This window comes from Equus przewalskii, chromosome 15, assembly GCF_037783145.1.
Source record: "Equus przewalskii isolate Varuska chromosome 15, EquPr2, whole genome shotgun sequence".
In the NCBI taxonomy this organism is placed as follows: Eukaryota; Metazoa; Chordata; class Mammalia; order Perissodactyla; family Equidae; genus Equus; species Equus przewalskii.
Genome location: NC_091845.1, coordinates 2,998,994 through 3,018,812, shown reverse-complemented (window position 1 = coordinate 3,018,812; position 19,819 = coordinate 2,998,994). Strand labels below are relative to the sequence as shown.

Below are 19,819 nucleotides of genomic sequence, written 5' to 3'. Positions count from 1 at the left end.
AGATCAATGGATCAGAACTGAAAGCCCAGAAATAAAACCACACATCTACGGATGGCTAATCTTTGACAAAGGAGCCAAGAACATACAATGGAGAAAAGACAGTCTCTTCACTAAATGGTGTTGGGAAAACTGGACAGTCACACGCAAAAGAATGAAGTAGACCATTACCTCACAAAAGTAGGCCATACACAAAATTAAACTCAAAATGGATCAAAGACTCGAAGATAAGTCCTGAAACCATAAAACTCCTGGAAGATAATATAGGTAGTACACTCTTTGACACTGATCTTAAAAGGATCTCTGAATACCAGGTATTCTCAGACAAGGGAAACAAAAGAAAAAATAAACAAGTGGGACTTCATCAGACTAAAGAGCTTCTGCAAGGCAAAAGAAACTAGGATCAAAACAAAAAGACAACCGATCAACTGGGAGAAAATATTTGCAAATCCTATATCTGACAGGGGGTTAATCTCCATAATATATAAGGAACTCACACAACTGAACAATAAAAAAACAAACGGCCCAATCAAAAAATGGGTAGAGGATATGAACATTTTCCCAAAGATATACAGATGGCCAATAAACATATGAAAAGATGTTCAACATCACTAATCATCAGGGAAATGTAAATGAAAACTACACTAAGATACCATCGTACTCCTGTTAAAATGGCTATAATCACTAAGACTAAAATTAACAAATGTTGGAGAGGGTATGGAGAGAAGGGAACCCTCATACACTGCTGGTGGGAATGTAAACTGGTGCAGCCACTATGGACAACAGTATGGAGGTTTCTCAAAAAACCAGAAATAGATACACCATATGACCCAGCTATCCCAATACTGGGTATCTACTCCAACAACTTGACATCAACAATCCAAAGTAACATATGCTCCCCTATGTTCACTGCAGCACCATTCACAATAGCCAAGACATGGAACCAACTAAGTGCCCATCAACTGATGACTGAATGGAATACTACTCGGCCATAAAAAAAGACAAATTCATCTCATTTGCAACAACATGGAAAGACCTGGAGGGAATTATGCTTAGCAAAATAAGCCAGACTGAGAAAGACAAACACCAGATGATTTCACTCATATGTGGAATATAAACAAACACATAGACAAAGAAAATGGTTCAGTGGTCACGGGGTAGGGGGGCACAGCAGGGGAAGGGGAGCACTTACATGGTGACAGACAAGAAATAACATACAACTGAAACTTCACAATGATGACACTTACAAACATGTCTTTTTAGGAAAAACTGCAAATTTTTAATGGTGGTCACTAATTATCATCCTGCCCACCAAATGACAGTAGAAGGCTAAATAAAACACTTAAAGGCAGCCAGTTAGCAGCCTGTTTTACACACGCAAGATAAACATAAGTGAGTTGATCCAGTAGGCAAACATTTGTATCAAGGCGATGGCCGAGTGTGCAGCAGGCAGATGGTCTGCTGGGGAGATGCAGGGCAGACCCTTCCCTCAGTTCAGATGAGGTGAGAAAAGGTCAGTGGAGGATGAATGGTGAGAAGCAGCAGGAAGCCTCATATCGCTGATCAGCCCGTCTGCAGTCCTAGGATGGCAGAGCCCTGTGGGTGAACGCAAGGGCCAGCAGGGGATGAAGAACTCCCGCAGATTTCCAGACCCCAAGGAGGGTCCCAGCTTGGCCCTAATATCCCAGGAGTCTTTTGGCCTCTTCACTCTGGGCCTGCAGGGTCTCACTTGCATACTTCTGGAGGAGTTCCATCTTCTTCCTTCGAACAAGTGCCTCCTCGATCTGTGGACAGCAAGAGTAAAGGGCTCATGTTTCACTTCCCAGCAAGGTCCTCTGTGTCCTGCCAGAACCTAGCTAGGAGGGAGTCCTGGTGAGGGAGGCCACCGAGCTGCCCACTATCCAGAGTGGTCTCAAGAGGCCCACTATCCCACTGGAAGCATGTGAACAACAGACTGCGTGTCTGGTTCTTCTAAAGCAGATGAAATCCTGCCTTCTCTGGATTCCACACCCCATTATGAGCACAGTGACCAGTCCCATGTGGTCAGGAGTCAGAGCTGCCCTAACGGAGAGGAAGGACAAAGAAAACCAGCTAAAGGAGCCGGACTGGTGGCATAGTGGTTAAGTTCACATGCTCTGCTTCAGTGGCCCAGGGTTCGCAGGTTCGGATTCTGGGTGTGGACTTACACACTGCTCATCAAGTAATGCTGTGGTCATGTCCCACACACAAAACAGAGAGAGATTGGCACAGATTTAGTTCAGCAACAAACTTCCTCAGCAAAAAGAGGAAGATTGGCAACAGATGTTAGCTCAGGGCCAATCTTCATCACCAAAAACCCCACAAAAAACAAAACAAAAGAAAACCCACTAAAGCACTCCGTGCAGCCTCCTTCAGAGGCAAGGCCCCTGGCACCTGGGAAGCTCCACCTATAAGGGAACTCCTGGCCTCTCCCCTACCTCTTGCTGAGATGGCACTGGGACGTGAGCGATGAACTTCTGCTGCCCGTCTTCCCCTCCTTTCTCCTGGATGCCTTCCTCATCGGACTACAAACAGAGAACAACCAAATTTCTGTGAGTAGGAGACCGTTAAATAAATGTTGGTACCACTATAACATTCACTACCCCGCAGCCGCTTAACAGGAACAAAGGGAATGAGTAAGCTCTGCACTCACACAGAAAGACACCCAAGACACGTCATTAAAGACAACAAGCGGCAGAGCACTGTGTGCACTCTGCCGCCTTTTATATGAGGAGAGAAAATAAGGACAGAAACTAGTGACAGCAGTGAGAGCTCAGTGGGTGGAGGACGGGGCTAGGAAAGAGAATCTTTGTTGAACATTTTTATATACTTTTTGGTTTTTGAATCTTCTGAATACATTATTTTTTTAATTAAATTTTAAAAATGTACCATACATAAAAAAAGATCAACTCAGAGGCTACATGAGTCAACAGCAATTACTAATGACCTAAGGAAATAACACGGAAATAATACTGGAAATAGGAGGAGCGAGGACTCTGTGAGGTGGTGGGGCTACTGTGCCAGTGCCAGATGCCCTGTGGCATCCTCTTCCCCACCAGCTGCCAGGGGCGCTGGCTAGAAACTCTGTGGTGGAAACTCAGATCGCTGCTGGCGGGAGCGAAACTGGTCCAAACACTTTGGGAAACCATTTGGCTGTATCCACTGAAGCTAAACACATGCCCACCCTACGACCTGGAAATTCCACGCCTTAGTGTCGACTCAAACAGCAGCAGTGAGCAAGGAAATCCACAGCAGCCCTACTGGCCAGAGCCCCAAACTGGACACTAAGCAAATACCCATGACCGTTCGACACAAAAGCATATGCGTGATTCCACTGATATATCAAGTTCAGAAACAGGTGAAAACGTAAGGGTTATCAGAGTTCAGAAGAGTGACACCCAGGGGCAGAAGCAAGCTTGTGGGGTGCTGGTCGTATTGTTTCTTCACCTGCTATTTGCTATATGGAGATGTTCAGCTTGTGAAAATTCACTGACCTAAACACTTACAACTTACGTACTTTTCAGTATATGGACTACTCAGCAATAAAAAGGAATGAATTCTTGAATTCAACAACTTGGGTGGATCTCAAGGGCACTGTGCTGAGAGTAAAGGCCATCTCAGAAGGTGACACACAGTATGATTCCATTTATAAAACATTCTCAAAATGACAGAATTATAGAGATGGAGAACAGATTAGAGTCTGCCAGGAGTGAGGGATGGCAGGTGGAGGAGGTGGGACTATAAAGGGGCAGCTTGAGGGGCGCACAGTTCTATATCTTGATCGCAGTGGTGCTTACAGGAATCCACATGTGATGAAAGACAGAACTCTACACGCTCATTACACCAAGTCAATTTCCTAGTTTGGTATTGGACCATAACTATGTACGATGTAACCACTGGGGGAAACTAGGTGAACGATGCACAGGCCTTCTCTCTATTACCCTTGCAACTTCCTGTAAATCTATAATTATTTAAGGAAAAAAAATCCTTAGTGGCTTTCCATTGCTCTTACGATAAAGAAAAACTCTCTTCACCAACTCTAGCTCACCCCACCTCAATCCTCTCTCACCTCCTCTCAGACCCAACAGCCCACACACTAAGCTCCAGCCACACTGGCCTATCACCTGTTCCTCACATGCCCAAGGAGTCTTTTGGAAGACACTGTTCCCCCTGCCTGGACACTTTTTTCTTACTGACTCTTTACTTGGTTAACCCTTCCTCGTCTTCCAGATTTCAGCTGAAGGGTCACCTCCCCAGGAAAGCCTTCACAGGCTCTCCCTGCACTATGCTCCTATCTCAGAGCTCCCGTCACAGCTGCAGTTTCCACTGTGTCTGCTTACGGAACTGTCTTCCCCCGGACTTTGAGCTACAAGCAGAGCTTGTTCACTGCCGTGCGCCAGCATGAGCCTGGCTCACAGCAGCCACTAACTAAACAAAAATCCACTGAAAAAGCAGATGGATACTTGCACCTAAAGAAAATCCTGCTAGGGCATGCTGCCATCCTGCTTCAAATGCATCACTGTCCCACCGCTCATCAGCCAGACCTGAGCATGAACCTCAGGTCTGCTATATTCTGTGTGATATTAACTAAGTCACTGAACCTCTCTGAGCCTGCTTCCTTGCCAGTGATGTCATGGCAAGCCCCTCACTAGGACCTGACCCATTGTCTATACATGGGTGATTCCACTCCCCTTTCTCAGTCCAGCAAATCAGCTCCATTTTGGACCTATCCAAGGAGCCAGGCCTGCATACAACAGGCCCTGCAGAGGAGGCAGAAGCCATAGGCTCTGCCTGAGAGGCAAGGATCACAGCTCCATTCCCAACTGTGACTCTGAGTAAGTCCCTTCTCTACTCTGGGCTGGTTTCTGTCTGTAAAACGGGGTGTTAAGACTAGAAAAGAGCTACTGGCACTGCCATTTAAAAAGAAATGATGAAGTCACGGGCTAAAACTCATATGGCTTCAAATGTGTTTATAAACCTAATTCCAGTATAGTCCATAGGGCCTATCTCCAAGAAACAAGAAAGTAATCCTGGTGTAAATCACAGTTTACCAACTGGTCTCACAGCCATTCCTTTCTGGAACCCTCCCTGTGTTCCTAGGAGGTGATCTTCATCTCTATCTTCCAGGAGAGGCTGAGGCCACAGCTGGAGGTAGGGGCAGACCTGGGCTTTGACAGTGACCCCTGGTCTGTAAGCTGACATTCTTCCCTACCACTCCACCCAATCCTCCTGAGGCACAGGCTTCAGAGAGTGAGCAGAGGACAGTTGAGTGCCAGGGAGACCCTCGCTGCCCACCCAGTACCTCCTCCTCCGTAACAGCATAGATGTTGATCTCTTCCTCCTCTTCCTCCTCCTCTTCCTTTTCTCCTCTTGCTAGCCGGGCCTCTCTCTCTGCTTTCCACTTTTCCACTAATTCAGCTCTGACTGAAGACAGGGGAGAGCAGGTGTTATTTACTCTGGTCTCTAAATAAGCTTTAAATACTATGCAGGGCAAGGCCAAGACGTCCTCTCTGGAAAGGGACACCCTTCATTCTGCCCTGGTGGGTGGGAATCGGACGTGAACAGCAGTGTGGTCTTACAACAGCTACAAGGCAGCTTTTTAGGGGACGTCCCCAGATCCCCTCCCAGTTCAACCACCTGAGTGGGTTCCTGCACACCCACATGAAAATGGAGATGCAGTGGCACAGCATGCTGGAAAAGAGCTCAGACTCCTGAACACCTGCTTGCAAAGCCCCAGCTCGATGCACTACATGACAATCAGCAATCACTGATGCCTCACAGGGTCGTCATGAGGCTTTGAGAGAATGTCCACTAAAGGCTTAGCACAGTGCTTGGCACAGAGGAGGCACTCAGAGAGGGACACCCATCTTGCTCTACAGTGACAACCTGTCAGCTGTGTTTAAAGCAGATCTAAAAGGTACCTAAATGGGCACCATTTCATGATTTCAAGAAAGGCCAGTTTGGGAAGGAGTTTAGATAGTGAACTCTGGCGCACAGGGACCACATCAGATGCTGCTCTTGTGGCTTCCCCAACCTGCTGCTTCTGACCCAAGACGGATCTGACTGCTTCAGAGTTATTGGAGGTTAGGTCACTAGCAGACCACTCCCTCTAAAAACCACTAGCAACGAAGAAAACTCCCTTCTGGCATAAAGCACTATTGAAAAACCCGTTTTCAAAGGAGAGAACAGAAACTAGGTGCCATCGACGATGAAGTGAAATGCCCGGAGACCTACGTTTCTTTTCATATTCTTGTTCCAAAGGTACAATAACACCATCGTCTTCATCTAGGTACCCATAGTATTCAAAATCAATCGCCTTCATGAGTTCAGCGCGTGTCTTTCTTGGAGGAGGAAGAGCTAAAAAAAAACAGCACCAACTTAGCTGAATGCCTCATCACAATCACACTCAAGCCTTCTCCCTACACAGTGTTACACAGGCACGTAGTACGTGTATTCGTGAAAATACCATGAAACAGGCACTGCTCTATACTAGTAGTAGGATTATGTAAATGATACCAACCTTTTTTACATCAACATTGAAAACTGTGACCCATATAGTCCATTACGAATCTACCCTTGGGGGCCGGTCCAGTGGCCCAGCAGTTAGGTGCACACATTCCACTTTGGCAGCCCGGGGTTTGCCAGTTCGGATCCCGGGTGCGGACATGACACCACTTGGCACACCATGTTGTAGCAGGCGTCCCACATGTAAAGTAGAGGAAGATAGGCATGGATGTTAGCTCAGGGCCAGTCTTCCTCGGCAAAAAGAGGATTGGCAGGAGTTAGCTCAGGGCTAATCTTCCTCCAAAAAAAAAAAAAAAAAAAGAATCTATCCTAAGGAAAAAAAGAAGCTGTCAAAGCTTTATGCACAGAGATGTGCATCATAGCATTATTTACATAGTACTAAAAACTTGGAATATCTTACGATTGTAAGTTGCAGGGTATCCCACAGCCCCAAGAGTGCTGTTTCACAAGGTGCTTTGATAACATAGGAAATGCCATAATGTCTAGTGACATTATGATGGGAAAACCTAAGTATATAGATGAGAAAAAAGAAACTATAAAAAAACAAAAAAGATAAAATGAGAAAGTCCTGAAGAAAATATTTTCAGACTAAGGATTACTAGTCAGGATATTTCAGTAATTCTTGAAAATCAAAAGGGAAATGAAAACCCAATAGATTGGTCAAAGAATAAAAGCTGATAATTTAAGAAGAAAAAAGTTCAAATGTATAAAAATTTCAATTAGCAGCTGAATTCATTATCAATTTCTTTAGTAATCAGGGAAATAAAAAATAAAAATAATATTTCTTTCACCCATCAGATCAGCAAAAATTTTATATGTATGAAAAACTGGACATCACTAAAGTTGTATCAAAGGAGTAATGATTCCATGAAGTATGATTAATCCACACCATGATACTCCTTAATCCTTCACATCCACTAACAGAGCTCTAAGCAGAACCATGGGAGGGTCAATGGACATCACAATACAACAGGTCTGGGAGAGCCACTGTGTTTTGGCAGGCCTCCACCTGTCACCCTGATGTTGGTCACAGCAACTCTGTCCACAGCTCCGCCACTCTGGGTCCACATCCCAAGACTCTATTGGCTGCACTCAGGACAGGGTACAGAACTGAAACCTGGCTGGCTTGAAGCACTGCATGCCTCCCAGCCACACGGAGTGGTTTAAGGACGGAACTATGATCCAGTTAAAGCCAACTAGACTCAATTCTGGGAATTTTGCTTGAACTGCTTGGGGGGAAAAATCTCTTGCTGAGAGAGACAAAATGTTTAAGTCAATGATGGACAACTTGCCACCACAAGCAGAGCGCTAGACAGAGAAAAAAGTTTATACAGTGGAAGTCAAAATTGCAACATGGAGAAATGTGACCTGGAATCAGCCACTCCTGAAAGCAAACTATGCACTTGTCAGTTATGTGAGCCAATAAATCCATTTTTCTGCCTGATGTGAACTGGGGTTGAGTCATCTGTCACTTACAATGATGAAGTTTAGCTGATACAATAAGCACAGAAGTGCATGGAAAAAGGCCTGGAAGGGAACGGACCAGAGAATAACGGTTACCAGTTATCTTTAGCAGGGAGACAGGGATGGGGGACCAAGGAGACTGCGCTGTCTGAATTATACTCATTAAGACTGACTCATACACTTTCCTGATTAAAAACAAGATCCATGGCTAGAATAAAAATAAATTTAGAAAAAATGTGTATGCAAAAAAAAAGTAACATATACAGGATAACTTCAATTTAGGAGCCCCCATGCATAGCCCTTTAAAAACTGGAAGGCAATTTGCCCCAACATGTCAACAATCTTCATCTACAAGCTGTGAACATGTGGCTGGTTTTTTTCTGACTTTCTGTATTTTACAACTTCTAATAAAATTATATTGCTTTCAAAATGAACGGCATGATATTTAAACCATGAACTATTTTTAAGTGATGTTAACGATGTATACAAAACCAGTTGCGGCATAATGCATTTAAAAATAAGCAGAGTTAAATAAAGGTAGAATTATATTTTTAAACAAATAGAAAAACTCACTGAGGGGCAAGCCCAGGGGCGCAACGGTTAAGTTCGCACTTCTGCTTCTTGGCGGCCCGGGGTTGACTGGTTTGGTTCCTGGGTGCAGACATGGCACCACTTGGCAAGCCATGCTGTGGCAGGCGTCCCACATATAAAGTAGAGGAAGATGGGCACGGATGTTAGCTCAGGGCCAGTCTTCCTCAGGAAAAAGAGGAGGATTGGCAGCAGATGTTAGCTCAGGGCTAATCTTCCTCAAAAAAATAAATTAAAAAAAAAACAAACAAAACACTGAAAGGAAACGGAGCAGAATGCCAACAGTGGTGAGAATACTGTTATCATTCTCTGCTTTTCACACTTTTTTCTATAAAGTGTTTAGACTACTTTTCTAAAAGGCAAAATTAAAATACACAAAAACTCCAGACTACTGGTTTCCAATTGCATGTTGGAAGGCCGAGGTTTGGCTGAAGTTCCCAGGGCCACGGAGGGAAAAGGCAGGAGCGTGAGGGCGCCTGGCTTGGATTCACACAGAGTAGCTCCACTTTTCTCCATTTTTATATACTGGGGTTTGGCCCAAGGTTTTGCTTGTCCTTCAGTTATAGTTTTTTCAAATAATAACTAAAACACGAACTTGATTCAATGAACTTCAGACCCTGCCCAGATAATTTTGGGGAATTTCAAATACAGAAACTCTTCATTCAGACTGAGAGACTGGCACGTGCAAAGAGCGTGGAATCCGGCACCAGTCAATTTTAGATTCACTTTCTAGCTCCAGTTCTGCATCCCGGGTCTGTGACTTCAGTTGCCGGTGCTTAAGGTTTCTCATTTAAAATCTGGGAATAATAATTCTGATACTACAGGGCTGTTGTGCAGCTAAGAAATAATACAGGAAGAGCACCTAGGACACAGCATGTCTACTGTTATGATGATTACCAAGAATTAGAGGCTAAAACCTTCACAAATATTAATTACTTACGTTCTTTTTCAAACAGCTCTCTAACACCAGGCAAATCTTTTGCTGCTCCAAAGTACTTGTAACCTCGATTTCCTGGGACTTCTTTCCCTTCATGATCCAGCATTTTAGGGCCAACTTTCTTATTGGGAAGGAAAAAGAGAAGGTGGATCAGATCCTTAAAGCCACTATTTATTTCCATATTTGCAAATATATTTTAAGATAATAATGCTAACCATGGAAAATATTTATGTACAGAGAAATATTTAGATACATTTTTTTATCCCTTAAAAATCAACCTAAATACCTAACAGTAGAAGGATGATTTAAGTGAACTGTAGCATGGTCACAGATGGAATATATTCTAGACCTTAAAGATGATGGTTCTTATGAAACTCTTATATTGACTTATGTCCAGAGGATGAAAATCTATCCATTAAAAATGATGATGTTGGGGGGCCAGCCCAGTGGTGTAGCAGTTAAGTTCATGCACTCTGCTTTGGCGGCCTGGGATTTGTCAGTTCAGATCCTGGACACAGACCTATGCACTGCTTATTAAGCCATGCTGTGGCAAGGGTCCCACATATAAAGTATACGAAGATGGGCATGGATGCTGGCTCAGGGCCAATCTTCTCCAACAAAAAGAGGAGGATTGGTAGTGGATGTTAGCTCAGGGCTAATCTTCCTCAAAAAAAACCCACAAAAAAACAAAAATTAATGTTGACAACTACATGTGGTATGTGATGCTGGACTAGGTCCTGTGATTGAGGGGGAAATGTTATAAAGGACATTATTGGGAAAATTGACAAAACAGCCAAGTGGACTAGATAAAATGACTGTATCAAAGTTAAATGTCTTAAACTTGCTAACTTTACCATGGTTATAAAAGAGAGCGTTCTGATTAAGAAATACACATAGAATTATTAAGTATTAAGGACCATGATGTAATTAAGCTTCAAATGGTTCAGAAAAGATAAATCTCAAGGTACACACAGAAAATGATAAAGGAAAGTAAGCAAAATGTTAAAAACTGGTTAAGTCTGCATAAAGGGTATATAGGAATTCTCCATACTTTGTTGCAACTTTTTGTGAGCTCAAAAATGCTTTTTAAAATAATTATATAAATGGTTATATATTGACATGAAAATACGCTCCTGATATACCATTAAGTGAACAAAGCATATAGTCAGAATATGAACCAACAGCTGTAAAAATAAACATATATATGCATAGAAAAAAATGCCAGGAAGACAAATAGAAAATGTCAATAGCAGTTATTTTGGGCTGGTAAGAAAATCTATAATATATTCTATATCATACGTAGAATATAATATTCACAAAATTTTTAACATTTTATAATTTTTATATAATTTTTCTTTTTTTGCATAAAAGTACATACTGTTTATATAATCAATGTTACAATTTTGAAAAGAAATACAAACTCTAGAACCAAAACCATACACACAGTATGATCTATTACGGCATTCACAGGGAAACGATGGAAGGCAATATCCAACTGGCTGAACCTAAGCAATGGGATTATCACTGCTGTTCTCCAGCTTACACTTTTCTCAACTTAATGTATAACTTTTTCTTTTTTTTTATTGTGGTAAAATACACATAAAATTTACCATCAACCATTTTTAAGGGCACAGTTCAGTGGTATTAAATATATTCCTAATGTCATGCAACCATCACCACCATCCATTTCCATAACTCTTCTCATCTTGTAAAACTGAAACTCTAAATGTATTACTTTTATACATAGAAAATGAAATAAATTCTTAAGCATTAAAAAAAGTCTAGAAAGAAACATATAAAAACATTAATGTTGACTTTGGGTGGTGGAATTTAAGAATATCTTACAAATTAATTTTGTCATGCTTCTGAGGCCACTTTTCTAGGAAGGTTAATAAACTTCTGCATTACTGTAAAGCAGTCCGACAGGAAACGAAATCACCATCACAGGGGCCGGCCCGGAGCTGCAGTGGTTAAGTGCACACGCTCCACTTTGGAGGCCCGGGGTTCAGTGGTTCGGATCCCGGGTGTGAACTTACGCACTGCTTGTCAAGCCATGCTGTGGAAGCGTCCCACATATAGAGTAGAGGAAGATGGGCAGGAATGTTAGTTCGGGGCCAGTTTTTCTCAGCAAAAAAGAGGAGGATTCACAGCAGATGTTAGCTCAGGGCTAATCTTCCTCAAAAAAAAAAAAAAATCATCATCACAGAACTGCTGAAGAAGTTAAATGAGAAAGTTCCTAGGGCAGTGCCTAGAACAGAACAGGTGCTCAAGAAGCATGAGTGCCTTTCCTACTGCAACAGGAAGAATAAATGCTTCTCTTTTACATCAGATACTAAACTAAGAATCACGGTTTTGTGTTAAGACTTTCATAAAGGTAAAAAGACAATCACATAGAAACACTGCATGTGTTTCTTACATAATATATTACAGCCCACTGATTGAACTTCTTGTTCAAATGAACTGAGGTAGATCTCTTCACAAATGGGTAGATGGGGCAGGACGTGGGGCAGTATTTTTCAAAGTTGAGACTCATTAGTGGGTCATAATCATTAATTTTTTAAAAATCAAAATAGAACAGAATAGAAAATATAAAAGTGCATCAACACATACTAAGTATTTTTTCAACACATTTTTGTGTGTACTGGGTTGTGATCCAAAGTGTGTGTGTGCGTGTTTTAAAGGTATGCTTTTTGGTGAGGAAGACTGGCCCTGAGTTAAGATCTGTTGCCAATCTTCCTGTTTTTTATTTTCTTTCCCCAAAGCCCCAGTACATAGTCGCATACCTTAGTTTTAAGTCATTCTAGTTCCTCCATGTGGGATGCTGCCACAGCACGGCTTGATGAGCGGTGTGTAGGTCCACGCCCAGGATCCGAACTGGCGAACCCCAGGCCACTGAAGCAGAGTGTGCAAACTTAACCACCTGGCCACGGGACTGGCCCCTGTGTGTGTCTGTTTTACAATGGGTCATGGTCCTAACAGCTTGAAAGCCACTGTTCTAGGGTATCGCATTTCTAAGAGTCCAAAGAAAGGAAAGAAGAGAGCGCCCCCAACGTCCCTTCAGGTAAAGATCCAATAATGGTTGCCCCAATTCCCAAGGAGTTCAGAGAAGGATGTGAGAGGGTCATGTCATTTTACGTAAGAGGTCCAGAGAGATTAAGTGGCTTACTCAAGAACATCTGGCTGGTAAAGGCAGATGCCCAGTCTGCTCTGAGGCCTTTGCTGTGGAGTCTTTAAGCCTCATCCGACCCATCCCTGGACAGGTTTCCTGTCTACGTGGAACAGGCACTTTTATGCCTTCTTTCATTTCCCGAGTGCCTACTCTGGCAGGCAAGGGCTGGGAGCTACAGCGGATGCAAAGTTGGACAGGACCTACCCAGCTTGCCAAAGCAGCTCACTCACTCACTCCCAAGAGCCTCTGGGCTGCTGCTCACTTACTCCATAATCAGGACCGCCTAGTTCCTTGATCCGGACCTCCCAGTGTCCTTTCTCTCTTAGCAGTTTGTTAATTTCATCATTCAGGTCACGAATTCGGAATTCGCCTAAACCAGCTAGAAAACAAAATGATAATTTTTTCAAAATACCACTCAATGTCATACCCTTAAAATTGAATGTTAAAACCTACAAAGGTACACAACACGAAAATACTCATTTAAATTTACAAGAGTAACCATCAACACCCAAATAAATCATAGGACAAGGATTATAAATATGGTTCCCACCAGCGTAGGGGAAAAAACATCCTCAAAGAAAACTCCCACATTAGCAACAGAAGAAATTTAAACTGAAGCAATCCTGCAGTTCTATTTACACAACAATTAAAACAGCGTAATCGTGGAGCTCAGGAAACTCAGCATCCAATGCCAGCAGAGGTGGTGAGGCTGGCATAGGCATTGGTGCCTGGCAGCATTCTGTGTCGGTATAGTCCTTTCAGGAAAACAATGTGTTGCTAAATGGGAAAATCTTTTGGCAAAGACTACAGCCTGAGAATCACGGCGAAGGGACTAATTTAAAGGGATGTCCACAAGGGATCTTGCTGAGGTGTTGTTTACGGAGGCCAAGAGCTGAGAGAAGCTGGGGCAACTTACCACAGAGGGAAAACAATAAACAACCCTGATATTGAAATGAAACACCGTACGGCTGTTTCTAAGGGAGCATCCCTCCCTTTCTCCACTGAATTGCTTTTGTACCTTTGTCAAAAGTCATATGCGTGGCTCTACTTCTGGACTTTGTATTCTGTTCCATTGGTCTATGTGTCTCTTTCACCAAATCACATTAATACTGTAGCTTTGGGGCTGGCCCTGTGGCCAAGTGGTTAAGTTCGCGCATTCCGCTGCAGGCAGCCCAGTGTTTCGTCGGTTCGAATCCTGGGCGCAGACATGGCACTGCTCATCAAACCACGCTGAGGCAGCGTCCCACATGCCACAACTAGAAGGACACACAACTAAGAATATACAACTATGTACTGGGGTGCTTTGGGGAGAAAAAGGAAATAAAATAAAATCTTAAAAAAAAAATACTGTAGCTTTAATTAAATCTTGAAATTAAACAGTATGATTACTACAATTTTGTTCTGTTTCAAAATTGTTTTGGCCATTCTAGTTCCTCTGCCTTTCCATTTAAATTTTAGAAACAGTTCATCAATATATACAAAAAAATCCTGTTGGGATTTTGATTGTGACAGTAGTTGAAAAGAAAAGAACCTGACATCTTTCCTATGTTGAGTCTTCCCATCCAGGAACACTGTATGTCTCTCCATTTCTTTGGGTCTTCTTTGATTTCCTTCACCAGTGTTTCAGTTTTCATCATACGGATCACACATATATTTTGTTAGATTTGTATCTAAGTATTTCTGTATTTTGGTGCTTTTGTAAATACCACTCTTAAAAAAATGTTCTAGTTTCAAATTTCATTGCTAGTATATAAAAACAGAATTGATTTTTGTGTATTGACCTTCTATTCTGTGACCTTGCTAAGCTCAATTATTCATTCAAGAAATCTTTCTGTAAATTCCTTGGGAATTTTCTACACAGAAAATTATATCACCTGAGAATATGGCATTTTATTTCTTCCTTTCCAATCTGTGTATCTTTTATTTCCTTTTCTTGCTTTACTGCACTGCCTAGGAATCCCAGTACAATACTGAATAGAAGAGGTGAGAATGGTTGTCTCTGCCTTCTTCCTGATATTACAAGGACAGCATTCAATCTTTCACCATTAGGTATGATTCTGGCTACAGGCTTTTTTGTAGAAGTGCTTTATCAGGATAATGAAGTTCCTTTTTAATCCCAGTTAGCTGAGAGTTTTGTCATGAATGAAGGTTAAGTTTTGTCACATAGTTTTTCTGCATCTACTAAGATGATAATATGGTTTTCCTTCTTTAGAATGCTGATATAGTGAATTATATTAATTAATCTTTAAATGTCGAGTCGGTCCTGCATTCCCAGGATAAATTCCACTTGGTTGTGATGTATTATCCTTTTTATAAATTGCTGAATTTGATTTACTAATATTTTGTTGAGAACTTCTATGTTACCTTCATAAGGAATATTGGTCTATAGTTCTTCTTTTCTTATAACGTCTTTTTCTGATTTTAGTATCAATGTAACACATCCTAAAACCTATAAGATGAATTAGGAAGTGTTCCTTCTTCAATTTGCTAGAAGAAACTGTATATAATTGATACTCCTTAAATGTTTGGTGGAACTGACTAGTGAAGCGAAATGAGCCTGGAGTTTTCTTTGTTGGAAAGCTTTTAACCATGAATTCAACTTCTTTAATAGATATAGGATTACTCAGGTTCTCTATTTCTTCTTGAACAGTGTTTCTAAACAGCAGCACAACTGACGTTTTGCGTCAATTCTTTGTAGGATGCTTAGCAGCTCCCTGGCCTCTATCCACTAGATGCCAGTAGCACCCCTCCAGTTGTCACCATCAAAATTTCTCCACATGCTACCAAATGTCCCCTGGGGGGTGAAATTACGCCTGGCTAAGAACCACTTCTCTTAGGTGAGCTTTAGCGGGTTGTCTTTTTCAAGGAATGGCCCGTTTCATCTAAGTGGTTGAATTATGGGAATAAACTTGTTTGTAATATTCCCTTATCGTCCTTTTAATATCTGTAAAATCTGTAGTGATGTTCCCAATTTCATTCTTAATGTTCGTGATTTGTGTTTTTTTAGTCTGACTACAAATTTATCAATTTTATTGATCTTTTGGAAGAACCAGCTTTTCTTTTCTCTATTGATCTTCTGTTTTCAATTTAATTAATTTCTGCTCTTACCTTTATTATTTCCTTCTGTTTACTTCAGACTTAATTTGCTTTTTTTAGTTTCTTAGAGTAGAACCTTAGATAACGATTTAAGACCTTTCTTATTTCCTATTATTTTAGTGCTATAAATTTTTATCTAAGCACTGCTTAGCTAAATATCATAAATTTTTTCATCCCCTAAATTCTGACATTATGTTTTCATTCTCATTCAATTCAAAATGTTCTTTAATCTCCTTGTGATTTCCTCTTTGGCACATGGGTTGGATAGAAGTTTACTGTTTAATGGCCAAGTATTGAGGAATTTTCCAGATATCTTCCTGTTGTTGACTTCTACATTAAGTGTACTGTAATCAGAGAACATACTGTGTATGACTTCAATTTTTTTTTTTTAAGATTTTATTTTTTTCCTTTTTCTCCCCAAAACTCCCCAGTACAGTTGTATATTCTTAGCTGTGGGTCCTTCTAGTTGTGGCATGTGGGATGCTGCCTCAGCGTGGTTTGATGAGCAGTGCCATGTCTGCGCCCAGGATTGGAACCGACGAAACACTGGGCCGCCTGCAGCGGAGCGCACAAACTTAACCACTCAGCCACGGAGCCAGCCCCAGACTTCAATTATTTTAAGTTTGCTAACATTGGTTTATAGTCAAGAATATATTCTATTTTGGTGAATGTTCCATGTGCTCTTAAAAAAAGAAAGTGTATTCTTTCACATTGGGTGGAGTGTTGCTAGGTGGAGTGTTCTATAAACATCACTTCGGTCAAATTGATGGGTACTGTTGTTTAGTTCTTCTATGTCCTTACTGATTTTCTACTTGTTCTATTGATTATTGAGAAAGGAATGCTCAAGTTCCCAAGTCTAAATGTGGATTTGACAATCAAGCAATTTAAGCAGACAAACTGCTTACCATTTTGAATCTGAGCCACTTTTTTAGAGATCTCTCCAATGATCTGTGAAAAAAATAAAATGTAATACATTTTTATGCTTTCTGAATATATCTGAAAGCACAGGAAAAATATAATTCAAAATTAGTAACTAAAAATACTTAGAATTCTGGTTTAAGAGTCATTTAGATAATAAGTATTGAGAGAGTTGTTACTTCTACTAAGATCAGATTCACCCAGAATTTACCTGTCGTCTCCACTTCTCAGCTTTGGGCAGCTCAGTACATTCTGAGGCGAGAAAGGGTCTTCGCTCCTAAGGAGAAGCAAAATATACATGTAGCCACTGTACTATATGAAGTTACAAGCTTCATGCAACATTCAACTGATTCAGGCTTAAAGTCTAAGGCGTCTAACGGTCTAAACACATTTGAAGTTGCAGTTCCAGATGATCTTCATCAAGCCTTAAACCTCACTCTACAATCTTTCCTTAGGAAACAACTATCAGGCAAAATCATTCATTGCATTGTATCTAGTACACTGAATAACTATAAACAACTTAAAACACACATATCAATGGAATGGAATCAAAGGCCCAGAAATAAACCCACACATCTACGGACAGCTAATTTTCAACAAAGGAGCCAGGAACATAGAATGGAGAAAGGAAAGTCTCTTTAATAAATGCTGTTGGGAAAACTAGACAGCCATGTGCAAAAGGAGACCATTACGTTAAACCATACACTACAATTAACTCAAAATGGATTAAAGACTTGAATCTAAGACATAAAACCATAAAATTCCCAGAAGGAAACACAGGCAGTAGCTCTCTGAGATTGGCCTTAGCAGTATATTTTCGAATACCCTATCTGCTCAAGCAGAGAAAATAAAAGAAAAAATAAACAAATGGGACTACATCAAACTAAAAAGCTTCTGCACAGCAAAGGAAACCATCAACAAAACGAAGACAACCTGACAACTGGGAGAAGATATTTGCAAATCATATATTTGATAAGAGTTTAATATCTGAAATATATAAGTAACTCATAACAACTCAACAAAAACAAAAAACAAAAACCCAATTAAAAAATGGGCAGGGGATCTTAAAAAACATTTTTCCAAAGAAGATATACAGATGGCCAACAGACACATAAAAAGATGTTCAACAGCACTAATCATTAGGGAAATGCAAATCAAAACGACAGTGAGCTATCACCTTACGCCAGTCAGAATGGCTATTATTAAAAAGACAAGAAATAACAAGTGTTGGAAAGGGTGTGGAGAAAAGGGAACCCTCCAACACCGCTGGTGGGAATGCAAATTGGTGCAGCCACTATGGAAAAGAGTATGGAGATTCTTTGAAAAACCAAGAATAGAACTATCACGTGATCCAGCTATTCCACTTCTGGGTATTTATCCAAAGAACAGAAAAACACCAATTTGAAAAGATATATGCACTCCTTCATTGTAGCATTATTCACAATAGCCAACACTTGGAAAGAACCTAAGTGTCTGTCCATAAATGGATGAATAGATAAAAGAAGATGTGGTATATATACACAATGGATTACTACTCAGCCATAAAAAAAAGATGAGATCTTGGGGCCAGCCCCATGGCCTAGTGATTAAGTTCGGTCTGCCCCGCTTTGGTGGCCCAGGTTCGGTTCCCAGGTGCAGACATACACGACTTGTCTGTCAGTGGCCGTGCTGTGGCAGCAACCTACATAAACAATAGAGGAAGATGGGCACAGATGTTACCTCAGGGCGAATCTTCCTCAGCCAAAAAAAAAGATGTGGGGCCAGCCCCGTGGCCAAGCGGTTAAGTTCACGTGCTCCGCTTCAGCGGGCCAGGGTTCAGATTCTGGATGCGCATCTGGTACTGCTCATCGAGCCATGCTGAAGCGGCATCCCACATGCCACAACTAGAAGGACCCAGAACTAAAAAAAAATATACAAGTATGTACTGGGGGCCTTTGCGGAGAAGGAAAAATAAAATCTTAGGAAAAAAAAAAAGATGAAATCTTGCCATTGTGACAACACAGATGGACCCTGAGGTCATTATGTTAAGCAAAATAAGTCAGAGGAAGAAAACCAAGTATCATATGATTTCACTCATACGTGGAAGATCAACAACAACGACAATGAACAAACACATAGACACCGAGATTAGATTGGTGGCTATCAGAGAGGAAGGCAGGAGAGGGTAGGGCAAAAGAGGTAAAAGGGCACCTGTGTACAGTGATGAATGGCAATTAGATGGTGGTGAACATGCTACAGTTTTCACAGAAATCGAAATATAATGATGTAAACCTGAAATTTATATAATGTGATAAGCAAATATTACCTCAAATTTAAAAAAAAAAAAAGATAGCTATCAGTGTTTAGAAGAAACATATGTACAGTCACGCGCCACATAACAATGTTTCGGTAAATGAAAGACCACATACATGATGGTGGTCCCATAAGATTACTACCGTATAGGATAGTATAGGCTATGCTACCTAGGTCTGTGTAAGTACACTCTGTGATATTCACGCAATGACAAAATCACCTAACAATGTGTTTCTCAGAATGGATCCCCATTGTTAAGTGATACATGACTGCATATATGTATGTGTGTGTGCATAATTTAAAAAAACAAACAAAAATATTCAAAGAATGGTATATATTATCCCTAACCTGGCTGAGTCTCCATTAGTTGAGATCATTTACTTGTTTCAGCTTAGAGATGTTCCCCACAGTACACTCCACTTCCTATTATTCAATATTAGACAGAGCTGGGATAATATGGGAAGCCAATCATCATATCACAGAGGAGACAGAAGAACAAGCAGCCAGATCATCACACTGCCCCAGCTATAGAGATACACCTGAAATTCCAGTGTATAGACTCCTAAGAGTGTCAGCAAGTATAGACGAGAAATAGGAAGATGTGGAGTTGGAAGTCTGCTCAGGAGGGACTTTCACTGCATTTGCTCTGGATACTTTACGTTCATGAAGATTTACACCAACCTTCACTTTTCCCTCTTCCAGCTGAGCTTGGCGAAATCTTGCTAAGGCCGTCCTACCAGGAAAAGAGAAGACTCCATCAGACCCTATTCACAGATTTCTTATCACCCAAGTTCTTGGATGGGCTAAATCTGCTC

At 41.2% G+C, this 19,819-nt stretch overlaps 1 protein-coding gene across 2 annotated transcripts in view; it reads right to left on the bottom strand.

Moving 5' to 3' along the window:
• Positions 1–1,253: 1,253 nt before the first annotated feature.
• Positions 1,254–19,819, bottom strand: part of ISY1 (ISY1 splicing factor homolog) — a 21,365-nt gene continuing 2,799 nt past the window's right edge. For both annotated transcript variants that reach the window (XM_070574574.1, XM_070574575.1), the window contains exons 3-11: positions 19,686–19,737; positions 16,924–16,989; positions 16,700–16,742; positions 12,965–13,077; positions 9,533–9,650; positions 6,250–6,372; positions 5,318–5,439; positions 2,454–2,540; positions 1,254–1,781 (exon numbers count right to left, since the gene is read on the bottom strand). In XM_070574574.1, the coding sequence (XP_070430675.1) occupies positions 1,674–1,781; positions 2,454–2,540; positions 5,318–5,439; positions 6,250–6,372; positions 9,533–9,650; positions 12,965–13,077; positions 16,700–16,742; positions 16,924–16,989; positions 19,686–19,737 (832 nt within the window). In that variant the 3' untranslated portion in view covers positions 1,254–1,673. The remainder of the gene's footprint in view (positions 1,782–2,453; positions 2,541–5,317; positions 5,440–6,249; positions 6,373–9,532; positions 9,651–12,964; positions 13,078–16,699; positions 16,743–16,923; positions 16,990–19,685; positions 19,738–19,819) is intronic.